The 13,919-nt window shown below is 43.1% G+C and overlaps 1 protein-coding gene across 6 annotated transcripts in view; it reads left to right on the top strand.

Annotated features, from left to right (window-relative positions):
* Positions 1-13,919, top strand: part of AOPEP (aminopeptidase O (putative)) — a 370,704-nt gene that overhangs the window by 90,510 nt on the left and 266,275 nt on the right. For all 6 annotated transcript variants that reach the window (XM_027094269.1, XM_027094272.1, XM_027094268.1 and 3 more), the window contains exon 5: positions 4,246-4,491. In XM_027094269.1, coding sequence (XP_026950070.1) covers positions 4,246-4,491 — 246 coding nt within the window. The remainder of the gene's footprint in view (positions 1-4,245; positions 4,492-13,919) is intronic.

The raw sequence follows: 13,919 nt of genomic DNA, 5'->3' as shown, positions 1-13,919 counted from the left end.
GAGGACTCAGGAAAAATGATTGAAAGCATGGAAAGCAGGCAACCCAAAGAAGAAAAGTCTTTGAGGTTGTTCATTCTAAAGAAGGGAAGACTTGGTAGGGGAAGAGGTCTTCTTTAGAGTTGTAAAGGCGATGAAAAATTCCCTTGTGGACCTTGGAGGATAAATGCTGTTTCTCTCTCTTTGAGAGTCTGGAAAAGAAGGAATAATATATATATAACATATTATACATATATATAAATCATAGGAAAAAATGCCAATTTCCAGTACACCCTTCACAATGAGAGAAGCCTTTCCATATCTTTCTGGCTTGGTTTGAGCTCTCCAGCCCTTGCTCCCTCAAGGTATTTCGGCTTTCCGTCTCTTACTGCACCCATCTCAATTTGCTTTGCAATGTACTGAATGCCCTGAGAAAATGCATCCAGCTTCCAGACACTACTACATCACTGTATATATCGACATCATTGTCAACAATTCATTGGGGGCTGGTGCTGGGATTTTGAACACTCGTGATTTTTACGGTAAGCAAACATCTAATCCGCTTGCTGAAATATGTTAATAAATTGTGTAAACTGTGTCACTGTACCTTTCAGAATTTAAAATTTTTTCTCCCAAGAGAAAAAGCTCCTTAAAGATAGGGTTGGAGGGCTTCCCTGGTGGCGCAGTGGTTGAGAGTCCACCTGCTGATGCAGGGGACGCGGGTTCGTGCCCCGGTCCGGGAGGATCCCACATGCCGCGGAGCGGCTGGGCCCGTGAGCCATGGCCACTGAGCCTGCGCGTCCGGAGCCTGTGCTCCGCAACGGGAGAGGGCACAGCAGTGAGAGGCCCGCGTACTGCAAAAAAAATTTAAAAAAAGATAGGGTTGGAGATTTATTCATACATGTGTACACAGCAGCATCCTCTGAGGTGCCTTGAATAGAGCAAGGATGCTGGAAATATTTACTAAATTGTCAGGTTGAACCGAGGAAGGAGTTTTTGAGTAAAGTCTATGCATTCCCAAGGGAGACTTTTCCAGCCATTCCTTTTGAACCTATGACAGGGAAACGTTTGTGTCAAGTGGTTCTAGTTCAGAACCTTCTTGAAACAAGAGGATGGCTGAAGGAGAACTTCCTGACAGTTTTCAATCTTGGGATTATGAGTAAAACACGGTCACTCTTGCTCCTTGGAAGGACCTCTTATAAAATAATTTCAGCCTAGAAATTGTATGAGAGGGAACCAGTGAACAGGTTCCCATCATTTACTAGCCTAACATATATTTCACCAGTTCTTCCCACTCTTGCCCATTAATGGGCAATAACTACAAAAAGGAGCAGGAAGGGCTTCCCTGGTGGCGCAGTGGTTGAGAGTCCGCCTGCCGATGCACGGGACGCGGGTTCGTGCCCCGGTCCGGGAAGATCCCACATGCCGCGGAGCCGCAGGGCCCGTGAGCCATGGCCGCTGAGCCTGCGCGTCCGGAGCCTATGCTCCGCAACGGGAGAGAGCACAACAGTGACAGGCCCACGTACCGCAAAAAAAAAAAAAAAAAAAGAAGCATCATGAAGTATGTAGAGAAGGAGGGTCAGCAGTGAGGAGCTTATGATAATTCACAATGTGATGAAAAGAATAGTTCTTACTCTTTAGGAATGTTGTGTGGATTAATTGGGATAATGTACATAAAGTGTTCAGAACAGTGCTTGGCACACAGTAAATGTTCAGTAGCAGTTGTGGTAGGAGTTATTGTTTATTCTTATTATAGTTAGTATTACAGATTATTAATTAACAATCGAATATTATTAATAATCTGTACTGTTAATATATTGACTCTGGTTACAAGTCTGGGCACAAGGAAGAGGTATTTACAAATGCTTGATTTGTTGGTATTGAGAGTATATTGGAGCAGGCACATACACAGAGATTAATAACTGAAGGTTAGTGTGAAAGGAAGGTACAGCACCTTTGAGTTAATACTGGTTCTGTGGAAGACTATTCTTGACTCTATGCAAGTACAGTGTTGCCTCACTGCTTCAGGAACATGGCTGTTGTATGAAGAGGGGCTTCTGTGGTGGGTTGTCATGGAATCACAGAGCCAGAAGAAATCTTAGAAACCATTTTAGGTTTTCTGTTTGTTTGGTTTTAATTAAAGCATAATTAACATACAACAGAATGCATGGATCTTAAGTGTTTGGCTTGATGAGCTTTTGATGATTGTATGTACCCTAAACCAGACAGAGAACCTTCCATCACCCCCGTGAGTTCCCTCACACCCCCTTCCAATCAATTCCTCCCCTCCCCGCAGCAGCCACTTTTGTGAGACCATGTTAAGAGACGAGGAAAAAAGAGGCCCCAGATACTGAGTTGCTTGCCTCAGGTCACAGCTAGCCAGTCTGAGAACAGACTCTGAAGCCTAGGTTTCCTGATCCCCACGTTAGGAACACACGTGTGGCTTCCCAGATGCCATTTCCCTTTTTATTGGGAGCCTTAATGGTCTCACATAGCTTGATTATAGCTAGATTGCCTTAAAGTCCTGCATGTTCTCCCAGGCTTTGATTATGAAAAATGGTGCTGATTCACACAACCGGAATGACCTTCATTACCCTGGCTAATGCCATTCCTGTCCAGAGACAATTTAACTCACCTTTTCATTTGAGCGAAGTGGCTTTTCTGGGTGTACCTTTGGCTACCCCAAACTATTCTCTAACCTTTGGTTGAATTGATGCACCAGCACAGTACTTGTCATTAGGTGGACAGTTGCAGCCTTTTCAGTTAGATGTTTACCAATAGGCACCTATACTCACTCTCTGTAAGGCAAGGTTATCAATCCAGGGACTTTGGCTAGCGTTCAATGTCAATAATAATATTCTTCCTGTCACTTTATCCTGGCAGAAGTTTTTATGGGTGTCCACCCATTTCTCTTACCCTAAACTGTTGTGAAATGTCATCAGTGCTGGAAGCTGTGTTCTATGTCCCAGGCTGGTGGAGAGCAAGGCTTATCTCCATAGCTGTGTGGATCTCCTTGGGCAGTGCTGGCCTTGGATGGGTGAAAGGCACTTCAGAAACGTGGAGAGGAATTATTGTTGCAGTCTGCCCTTATTGGGATGTGCCAGAATTTTCAGGTTTTTCAGTATTCAGTATGAATCTAATAAGCTCCTATGGTTAGAATTATAATTTGTAAATTTAAATTAGAGAGGCTTTCCATTCTGTTTGAATAAAGGATGTGTTAACCGTTGGAAAAATAGAGTTTCCTTTGATGTTGGTTTCTTTGGGTAGATAAGTTCTCTTGAGGCCTCTGAGTCAGGTTCTAGGAATTCTTTTTCAGCTCCACCTTTGACAGAATAACTGGCAGTGGTCAGATGGTATGGGCTGGGCTCTGGTCTGTTTCCTTAAAAGGTTGATTCAGTTAAATTTGTATTGAAAGTGGATTGGGGGAAATACTGTATCAAAGTGCCTCTGTATTCCTTAACAGCACAACTTTTGATGGCCTTTGTAAAGAACAGCTAGGTTACTTTTCAGTAAAATGGATTGTATTCTTTTGAAAAGCTTTGTCATTTGGTTCGCATGATACATCACTGGGTCTGTATCTTTTTTTTTTTTTTTTTTTTTTATGCGGGCCTCTCCCTGTTGTGGCCTCTCCCTTTGCGGAGCACAGGCTCTGGACGCTCAGGCTTAGCGGCCATGGCTACGGGCCCAGCCGCTCCGCGGCATGTGGGATCTTCCCGGACCGGGGCTCGAACCCATGTCCCCTGCATCGGCAGGCGGACTCTCAACAACTGCGCCACCAGGGAAGCCCGAGTCTGTATCTTTTATTGTAGAACATTTCAGAGTGAGATCTTTAACTTGGTGGCACTGTCCCTTCCTTTCTGAGTTGCAAATTGTCCCTGAATTGGAGAAGATTTTCCCCGTAGTGACATTTGAAAGGCACGTTTCTGAGGGCAGGAAATTGCTTTTTATTTTGGTGGGGGGGTTGTTTTGTTATTTTGAATCTTGGAGGTTCCCCCTATTTATTCTAAAAGAAGATTTTACTACTTTTACTTAGCTTAGATTGAAAATAGTCGATTCAGCACATTGATAAGTATTTTGACCTGTCATTTTTCACCACTGTGCAGAAACAGACAAGCCAGGAACCAAAATGAACTGCTTTGCTTATAAGCCCATCAGAGCCACTGTCTCCCAGAAGTTGTCTGTGTCTGTGAGAGTTCCTCACCTCCATGGCAAAGGGAATAAACCTGATTTACCAATAAAACGCATCTACTTATTTCATGTTGTTCCCAGGTATGCTGGTGTTTGTGGTCACATGGAATACCCCTGCCGCTTCCAGAATGCTTCTGCCACCACCCAGGAGATAATTCCTCATCGGGTCTTCGCTCCAGTGTGCCTGAAGGGTGCCTGCCAAGAGACCCTTCTGCCGCTGATCCCTCCTTGCCTCTCAGCAGCACACTCTGTCCTGGGAACACACCCGTTCTCCAGGCTGGATGTACTCATTGTTCCTGCCAACTTTCCGAGTCTGGGGATGGCCAGGTACGTTGTTCTGTTGTGGCTCTGGGGAAGTTTTTTGACTACTTCTTGCTTTCCCTGAGCTCTGTCAGAGCAATTGTTTGATTAGGTTGGAAGGGCCATCTCACTGCTGCCTTGAGGGATGGCGTGTGTATACTCCACCATGCATGAGCCTTTGGGTGTCATGGGCTCAATTCAGTTGCCTTGAGAGTAAACACTCACATTGTTGCTGGGATTGAGAACACACTGTGCCCCCAGAATGGTGTATGTTGGATTGTGGCTAATCAGGGGCTAGTTAGCTCAGGTGGTAAGAGCATGATGCTAACGAGCCCAACGGTCATAGCTCTGGACAGAGTAACACAGCTTGGTTCTAGAGCACAGGCTGCTCGCGTAATCCCGACCAGCTGTCTCATGCATTCTCACCACTGGTCACAAGGGCAACGACTTGAGAGCCCCTGTGTCAGAGAGACTGTGGATGAATCAGTGTAAATCTATCACGGCTGCTAGAAAAACAGCTCAAAGCAGATGGCTCACTAGGGAAGGTTGGGGGGGGGTCACTTGTCTTGCTACTATTTTTTAATATAATAAATGTATTATTCTTACTGTCATCCCAGTTTAGTTCCTATGGAAAATCAAGACCTGAAAGTTGAACCTTTTCCTATATGTAATTTATGCCTAAAATTCATTCATTAATGCTGTTGTTCATTCAGTAACAGGTAACTGCGTTTCACTCAGTGTTTTACTTGGTTATGTACTCAGGATTTTCTTGGTTCTATTTCTGTTTGAAAATCTTAATCATTAACAGTGAATATGCTCGACTAAGGATGGGAAAAATAAGCTCATCAAAACATGTGACTTTAAGTTTTTCCCTATTAGTCAAGGAAATTCCTGCTGCCAATTAATTTCTATGCTTTTGAACAGCTGTCATTCGTGGTGTTTTCCCTGAAAGCTGCACACATTCTTAGTGAAACCCATGAGTAGATAAGAACTGACCAGAACATTTACTTTTGATCTTTACTATATACGTATACTTTTTAAAAGCTGGCTGGTAGTTTTAATCCTTGAGGAGGTCTGAGAAGGTCATTTAGACTGACATGTATCCTATATTCATGAAGATAATGGGAATGTAAAAACTAGGATCATTATATATATTTGGTTATGTGCCTCATGTAATTGTCTTGGCTGTCTATATATAGAATTTGTCTTAACAAGGGGTCTTCTTTGGTCCCTTTGAAGAGACTGCTGGACTTAATTTGAGTGGAATTACTGGCAAAGGAAGGGTCGTTTGTTAAATGTGTCTGATTTGTACACCGTTTTGAGGGACCGTGTTTATTTGGGAGTTTTTAGCACTTCATGAGAGTTGCAGTTTTTCAGGGCATGTTTGCTAACAGTTCCATGTTCTGACCTGAGGGAACCAGAGGCATAGTATTTTTCATACAGAGAAACTTATTTATTTTCTATAGCTCCTTTCTGGTATCAGTCTGCCAAAACCAGAATTTGTTGACCTGTAGGCCAATCTATAAAGCTTTTCTTTTTAAGTTTGTGTGCCCAAGCTGTGTGTTTGCTTCTTTTTGAGATATTTAAATTGATTTAAACATGCCTAAATCTGTTTTTTTAACGTAGTAAGCCTAAGTACCCTACGGCCAAATGGTACTGGGCACAAATGTCAAAAACTGTGATGGTGATAATAACTTAGCAGGAACAAGACTGCTTTTATGCTTAAAAGCAGGAGAACCGTACATTTAAAAATTTGTGGTTGGTTGTCAAATACCATTTTTTTTCCTTCTTTTTAGACTGTAGAAATAGTCTGCCCTGGTCTAGATGTTTTCCTGGGCTTAGTTACCTCTCCCTGTATTTGAACAGTGGAGGGGGGATTGTGGTATCTTCCACTGCCAGTTGGGGGTACGGAGGCACTGTTTTTCCTAACTCTGACCTAAATTGATTCCACTTGCTTGGCTTGGCTCTCTCGGGATCCCCACACCTTGAGCCACATGCAACTGAGTGAGGTTTATGACTCAGCTGGCTCCTGGGGCCCTGTTGCCTTATTTATGGTCAGATCTTTGCTTGGGGCTCTATAAAGCAAACTGAAACAAAAATGACAGTCTTGTAGGTCAATTCTGTACCCTAAAGAGGAGTAGAGAAACCCCAAGTCTAGTAGGAGCCACTCAAGAAGACGTCTAAGAGAAAAACAAATACCGTATGCTAACACATATATATGGAATCTTAAAAAAAAAAAAAAATGGCACTGATGAACCTAGTGGCAGGGCAGGAATAAAGTCATAGACATAGAGAATGGACTTGAGGACACGGGCTGGGGAGGGGAAAGCTGGGGCGAAGTGAGAGTAGTGTCGACATATATACACTACCGAATGTAAAATAGTTAGCTAGTGGGAAGCAGCCGCATAGCACAGGGAGATCAGCTCGGTGCTCTGCAACCACCTAGAGGGGTGGGATAGGGAGGGTGGGAGGGAGGCTCAAGAGGGAGGGGATATGGGGACATGTGTATGCATATGGCTGATTCACTTTGGTGTACAACAGAAACTAACACAGTATTGTGAAACAGTTATACTCCAATAAAGATCTATTAAAAAAAAAAAGACATCTACTCTGAAATTTGCCATTGTCCTATTAGTTGTAATGCACTGGAGATCAAAGGATTCCTTGGTAAATTAAATGCTTCTTTCCTGAGTCCACATTTTATAAACATGTATGTAAGATCATAAATTCCATACCTCTGGATTTCTTTAGTGACTAGGTCTTAATCATAATGAATAACATTTTACATAAACTTAGTATTCTTTTTTAGTAGATGACATTAAGCAGTCCCACATGAACTAAAATGGGTGAATTGTTAATAAAAGTTTTAAAAACTTTGGGGATAACATCCATAATGATTTCACTGTATTTTACATATTACATATCATAGTTCACATGAATAACCTTAAAACTCTCCTCTCTGAGTCTGTTTTTGAGCCTGATTCTGATATTTCAGTAAAGCAAGAAAAAAACATTTGTACAATTTGAATGTATGATAATGACAAATCAATTTATAACAAAGTAAATAATAAAACGACAACTGTTTAGAATTTGGAGTGTTTTTCACTCCAAATAGCAGTAAGTAGAACATTTATCAATACTGCACTTCATGATTTTTGTCACCTTTTAATATACTAGGAACTGTTACTTATCAACCCCTCCAGGGGAGAGATACTTTCATTCTATTCTGATTTTAAGAAAAATGACTAGTTTGCCTGTAAGGCACTATTCACAGTTGCATTCCCATCCTTTTCTCATTTTGTAAATGTGGGCTTTCTGTTTTTGTTTCACGTTAGGTTTGCCTTCTATAAAGGCTGAATCTGCCATATGAGGAGCTGTGGAGTGTACATTTCTTGGATTGAGTAACATGTTATCTAAACAAAGATAAGAATGCATTTTAAATGAGTCTCTAATGTATAGAACAACTCTCTTCATGTTGGTGTAATTAGCATCCTGTCATTTTCATTGTGTCCTCTTATTTTCTCAAATGTCTCAGCCAGGCATTGACTAGTAAGCCTAATTTCCCAGGTATTGCGAAATTCATGAAAGGAGTTCGTCATCCTCCTTACACTCTTTGTTATAATAATAATAATGTTAATGGAATAATATCCTGGAATCAGATTTATGACAGTTGTCTCAAAATTAACACCTCAGTCTTACCTCTGTGTATATTTGTAATAAGTGCTTTGCTCCACCACTTGTCTTTCAGCGGTTCACAATTACATGTCACGGGGTGTAATTAGGTTGGCAGAACTACCTTGCTGACATCGAAATACGTTCTTGTTTTTTTTCCTCCTCTATTTGAATTGGAAGAATCTTCTGCAAATCATTTCAGAGTGGTTTTATGTATAGAGCATTGAATAAAAAAGCCATGTCCTCTATGGCTGTGCTTCTCCCCTCTACCATTCACGTGTAGTTTCACCCCAGTCCTTCTTGGAAAACTGGGGACAAAAAAAAAAAAAGGTAGCAGTGTGGTTGATGATAGGTGACCAATTCTGCTTTGATCTTTTTCCCTCTGGTTCTGTACCAGATTGTCTCGTTCATCAGTTCATTTGTTTGTTTATTTATTCATTCTTAAAGTTCTATTAAGCGCATACTGTGTGCCAGGTAGGATTTAAGATGCTGAGTCTACAAGGGTGAACAAGGTTGATGAAATCTCTGTCATTACGGAACTTACATTCCAGTCAGGGGAGAAAATAGTATACATGAAAACAAACAACTAAGATGTGTGCTATGAAGAAAATATAGCCACATTAAGTGACAGAGTAACTGGGGACCAATAGCATCGTTAGGGTGAAGAGGCAAAGGCTTCTTTAAAGAGGGACTTTTGCAGTGAGACTGAAGAACAGGAAGGAGCCAGTCTTGTGGTAATCTGGTGGGAAAGCAACTCAGGCTGAGGGAAGTTCAAGTCCAAAGGCCCCAAGGGAACCGTTGTAATGGGCTGGAGGGGCAGAAAGAAGGCCGGCATGACTAGAGGGCAATGAGCTTTTAGAATGGCTTTCCTTAGACTCATTTTGGGCACCAGGAAATGCCATGGTCCTGCAGGGCTTGGGTCACCTGAGCCACCCGTACACCCGTTTGAGGAAAGTGAGGGAGAGCCGCTAAGAAAGGGCAGAGGTTGAGCAGAGATTGATGGTTCCACGCAGTCCTGTGTATATGGAGAGAGTAGTCAGAGAGGTCAAATCGTTTCTCGGCTTTCTGGGGACCAGTGGTGCCATAGCATCTTGTGACTGACTGACTGGAGCCTGACTTGGCTTAGCATCTACTGTGCTTGAGCAGAGTTCTCCACTGAGGGGGCATCAGAGCTCTTGGTACCCAGACTGGCAACTCTCCCCAGTGGCTGCTGGTTGATTCCTTGCAAGTTTTTTTTTTTAACACAACAGGTCACAAGGAGGGAGGCATTATTTATATGTTTGCTCAGCCTAATTTTTAAGGTTTTTAAAGACTGAGCAAAAATAGGACTGATGGATAAAGAACATAGAGAAATAATTATCAATTACTGAAACATCTTCAGTGCACTTCACAGTGGAGCAAAACTATAAAGCTCCCAATTACACATGACTTGTTCTTAAAAGATTGGATTGTGCAATAAAAGGCTTCTGAATGCTTGTAAGAGTTGCTGACTGTTGCATGCCCAATTTTCTTAAGTGCCTCAATTTGCAAATAAGCGGTGTGCACATACATGCCCAAGAATGAATGTAACGAGCTCTCCTTCCACCTCCTCCTCCTGGGGTTAGACAGGGTATTGCCCCGTTTATTCTTATCTCCCAGCCAGTGTGTAATAGAATAAGCAAAACATAACGTGCTGGTACAAAGGGCCTGTTGTTTTCAGCCTTCTAATTGTGCTCCTTTCTGTTGGGGAAGGAAGCGGTCGTAAATTTTTGTCATTATCTTAAGTAGCAAGGTTTCACAGTTTTGGGAATTTTTCTTTACTTGTTCTTTGTTAGCTTCTACTTGAAGTTTTGGCTCCCCTAAACCAAAAACTGCTATACATTTCGACAATCCTCTTGTAAATGTCAGGGGCTGTGACCCCTTGATTTCAAGGCAGGATGCAACCATAGGGATTCTTTCCTTGGGGAAACTGATTTTGAGCCGGAAATTAGTGTACCTTTCGGTTCACCAAGGTTGCCAGCTCCTCTGCTCTCTCTGGTGTGCTGTGGATTTCGGGGTCTATGTGTGGGTTTAAGTTCTTTGTTATTGTTGCTGTTTGTTTCCCAGACTTTAATAAATTCTTCTTTCTGCATGGATTGTTTTAAAAAATATTTTGAAGGAGCGCTTCTTTCCCTGTTTTCCTCTATAACTCTTTTCTGTTTTTACAAACAGGTGGGTGTGAATGATAGAAAGCAGCTCATCCCTTCTTTTTTTCCTGTAAAATTTTAATCCTTTGTTTACTGGCACCCCTGCCATTGCTGGAGCAATGAGCACATAGGATATGTTGTGAGTAGCAAGGTCCACAGGTCCACATGAGGGGCCTCAGGCCCCCTCAGATGCTTCCCCTTTGTTGCTTTCTTTGTGTTTATTTCTCCACTCTGTTTTCTATTTTTCTTCTTAAGAAAATTACCTGACTTTATTTTCCTCCTATCTTATAGAGAAGGGCTTTCCCCCTCTAATGTGCTCTGGTTCTTTCATTTTTTTCTCTTGAAATAGAAACAGGTATTCATAAGGCGATGTTCTTCTGGGACTCTGGAAGCCCTTGACTGTGATTATTTGGTTAGTTTTGACAATATCAGTCTGTAGTGATTGAGACAGGAGTGAAGAGGTGTGCGTATGCTACATTCCTTACAGCGCAGGTACAGGAGAATATATGATGTCCCCAGGTCACTTAGAGCTGGGAAGTCAGAGACAGAAGTAAAAGGGCCTCATCCTGGAATGGCTGTCAGAGCCTGAGGTTCAGACTTAGGCAAGACTTATCTGTAACCCTCTCTGGGGTATATATATTTGCTTCAAGGTCCCCTTGTAGAATCATAGTGTCATGGAGTCTAGTTGAAGATCAGTGTTCACTATGGGCTCGCTTTGAGGCAACCATAGAATCTGGGTACCGGGCAAATTCCTGGATCACATGAGTATGTTGGGGCCAGATTCTCTGTATAGAGGAACAGCAGGCAGAGTGAACTCACAGCTTTTGGCTTAGCCAGAATCTTCTTCTTGCCATCAAACAGCTGCGCTGCTTGTCAGATCCCGAAGTAGCATTTTATCACCATTTTACTATGATTCCTCACCCTCTGAGAGATTACGCTTAAGTGTTTTGTCTTCTTTGAACTGTTCTCCACACACATAGACTGAACAGTCCTACCTTCAGAGGACACTGCTGGGGCCATTCTTCAAGAGAAGTTGTCAGGCCTTTGAAAGGCCTTCCTGAAGCAATCATCCATCTACCTACATTTGTAATCTTCTCTCTCTATTGATGTCATCATAGGCCCCTAATCTTTTCCAGCCCTCGAGCCTGAGATGGCCAGTTGGCCCTACTTTTCCATCTTTCCATTGCAAAGAAAAGCCTTGTATTTTTTTCTCCTCTCAGTTATTTCTCTACAGAAGCACCATTATTGAATAGAACATACATTCCTTGGGTGAAAAAGTACCATGGAATTGAATGTGCAAAGTTGTCTGAGTTGGAATATTACCAATCTTGTGTGTTCTCACTCCTTGAAGCACTTCACAGAGTGAGCGAATGCTCCTGGCTTCTGGACTGTGTTGTGTGTGCATGTGGCCATGGAGCGGTGTTATGTATTTCTCTTAGGGCTAGACTCCTTTTAGGGAAAACACCAACTCCGGAAACAAGCAAGGCACAATCTATGAATAGCTCTGCTCAAGGGAACATTGCCTCTGTTGTATGATAGCCATTGTGCATCTGGAACCCACCACCGTCTGAGCCCCAGAAGCCTGTTTGCATAAAGTGGGTAAGAGATTGCCTTGTCACTTTACCCACCCCTAGAATGTAATTGGAAGAGTATCCCAGCTACTTTTCTTAAAAAGAAGCATTAACTTTAAAAGGCCAAAGATGTGAGGAAAGAAAGCCTTTAATATCCTTATTATCCTGATTTAATATCCTGTCATATATGTGCCTCTCAAAGACAGGGCCATAATATGCAGGATTCCCCCAAATCTTATGCCCAGGGATCCCCCTTTACCATGCTCATTTTCCTCTATAACTCTTTTCTGTTTTTACAAACAGGTGGGTGTGAATCCTAGAAAGCAGCTCGTACCTTCTTTTTTTCCTGTAAAATTTTAATCCTTTGTTGCGGCTGCTGGGCCGTTGTGGTCTCAAGAAAACCACCTCCTCAAAACACACTTTAGGAAGTGATTCTTGGGGAAGAAATATCTTGGAGCCCATTGCATAGCTGGCTGCGGAATCCAGCTTTCATGCTGTCGGTAGCAGTTGCGGACCTGCCGTGTGTCAGGCACTGCTCAAAGGCCTTGCTTTACAGCAGTGAAGAAGATGGGGCCACCATTTAGTGCAGGAGGTCCCACACTTTTCTGACTATATATCAATTTTTGAACACTCACCCCTTCCACATATTTATATTTATTTATTAGTTGTATACATTTAGTACGGTGTTAATATATTAGGTATATTATAAAATACACACAAAAATGGAAACTTAAAAGTTTCCATAAGAAGAAAACAATTATGAAAGGAAGTTCTAACATTTCTCCCTGCACATCATTGGGTTGGCTAGTGCCCTAGGGTCTCTGCAGCTACCTGGGTCCCACCACGGAGACTCTGATTCAGTGAGTTTGAGGTGCCGTCTTGGCATCTGGTATGTTAACACTTCTGCCCAGGTGATTCTGCTGCAGGTGTTATTTTGTGGGGACTGTGAGGGCGTCTCTGGACAGGGAAGTGTCTCTTGGGTAGTTTTCACAGACTACACCCTGCTGTCTTCTCTCAGGAGAGCATGTTAGACTGAGGAAAGAGGATGGTGGGGAAGCTCCTTGGTGATGCTGTCTGCTTGTCTGTTATTCATAAGGAATGTGTTCCCCAGGAGCTGGGCCCAGTGACAGGCCAGAATCCCTGGCAAGTCACTGGGCCTCCCTGGCCCACTTTTCTTCTCTGGTAAAGTAAGAGGCTGATTTAGAATCGCCTGCAGAGTGTCTTAGAGCCTTAACATTCTTTGATTTGATTAGGTTTGAGTTTTATTTTGAACCCGAGTGGGGGTGACTCAGTTTCATTCAGTGATTTACCACAGGTATATTTTCTTTTTTTTTTTTCTTGCGGTACGCGGGCCTCTCACTGTTGTGGCCTCTCCCGTTGTGGAGCACAGGCTCTGGACGCGCAGGCTCAGCGGCCATGGCCCACGGGCTCAGCCGCTCTGTGTCATGCAGCATGCGGGATGCGGGATCCTCCCAGACCGGGGCACGAACCCGCGTCCCCTGCATCGGCAGGCGGACTCTCAACCACTGCGCCACCAGGGAAGCCCTATTTTCTTTTTGATGTAAGGGCTAGTTACATCACAAGCCTGCGATTTCCTTGTACTTGGGCACCTGGGCAGCAGTAGGCATTTAACTGTTAGGCCTGCAAGCAGGAGGTTCAGAAGGGGCCTCTCTTACCCCTACTCAATTGCAAAATAAACAGATCTCAAGGTCAGGGGCCCCTTCCTTTCATAATAGCCCCCTCTGCTCTGTGCACCATCAATGCAAAACAGCATTTCCAAATACTACATCAGGAGTATGCTGCGTGGAAAAAGGCCTTCTTCCTTCAGCCTGGCAAATTACCACTCAGACCCCCTCCCCACATCTCCTCAAAGTTAGCAGCTAATTTGTCAGTCCCCCTTGCCCCCCGCCCCACTTGTTTTTAGCCTCCAGATATCTCCATTTGCAAGCCAGTAAGTTGCACGTACATATGTTTGAACAGTTGTCAGGCTTCTCTGCTGCTCAAACTGTGCTTTGGTTTAAAACAAACAACAGCAGACAACCCCGGG

Source organism: Aethalodelphis obliquidens, unplaced genomic scaffold (assembly GCF_003676395.1).
Source record: "Aethalodelphis obliquidens isolate GAN/ISIS:26980383/991018 unplaced genomic scaffold, ASM367639v1 scaffold88, whole genome shotgun sequence".
In the NCBI taxonomy this organism is placed as follows: Eukaryota; Metazoa; Chordata; class Mammalia; order Artiodactyla; family Delphinidae; genus Aethalodelphis; species Aethalodelphis obliquidens.
Note: the sequence above shows the minus strand (reverse complement) of the source record. Positions and strands in the feature narration are given on the sequence as shown.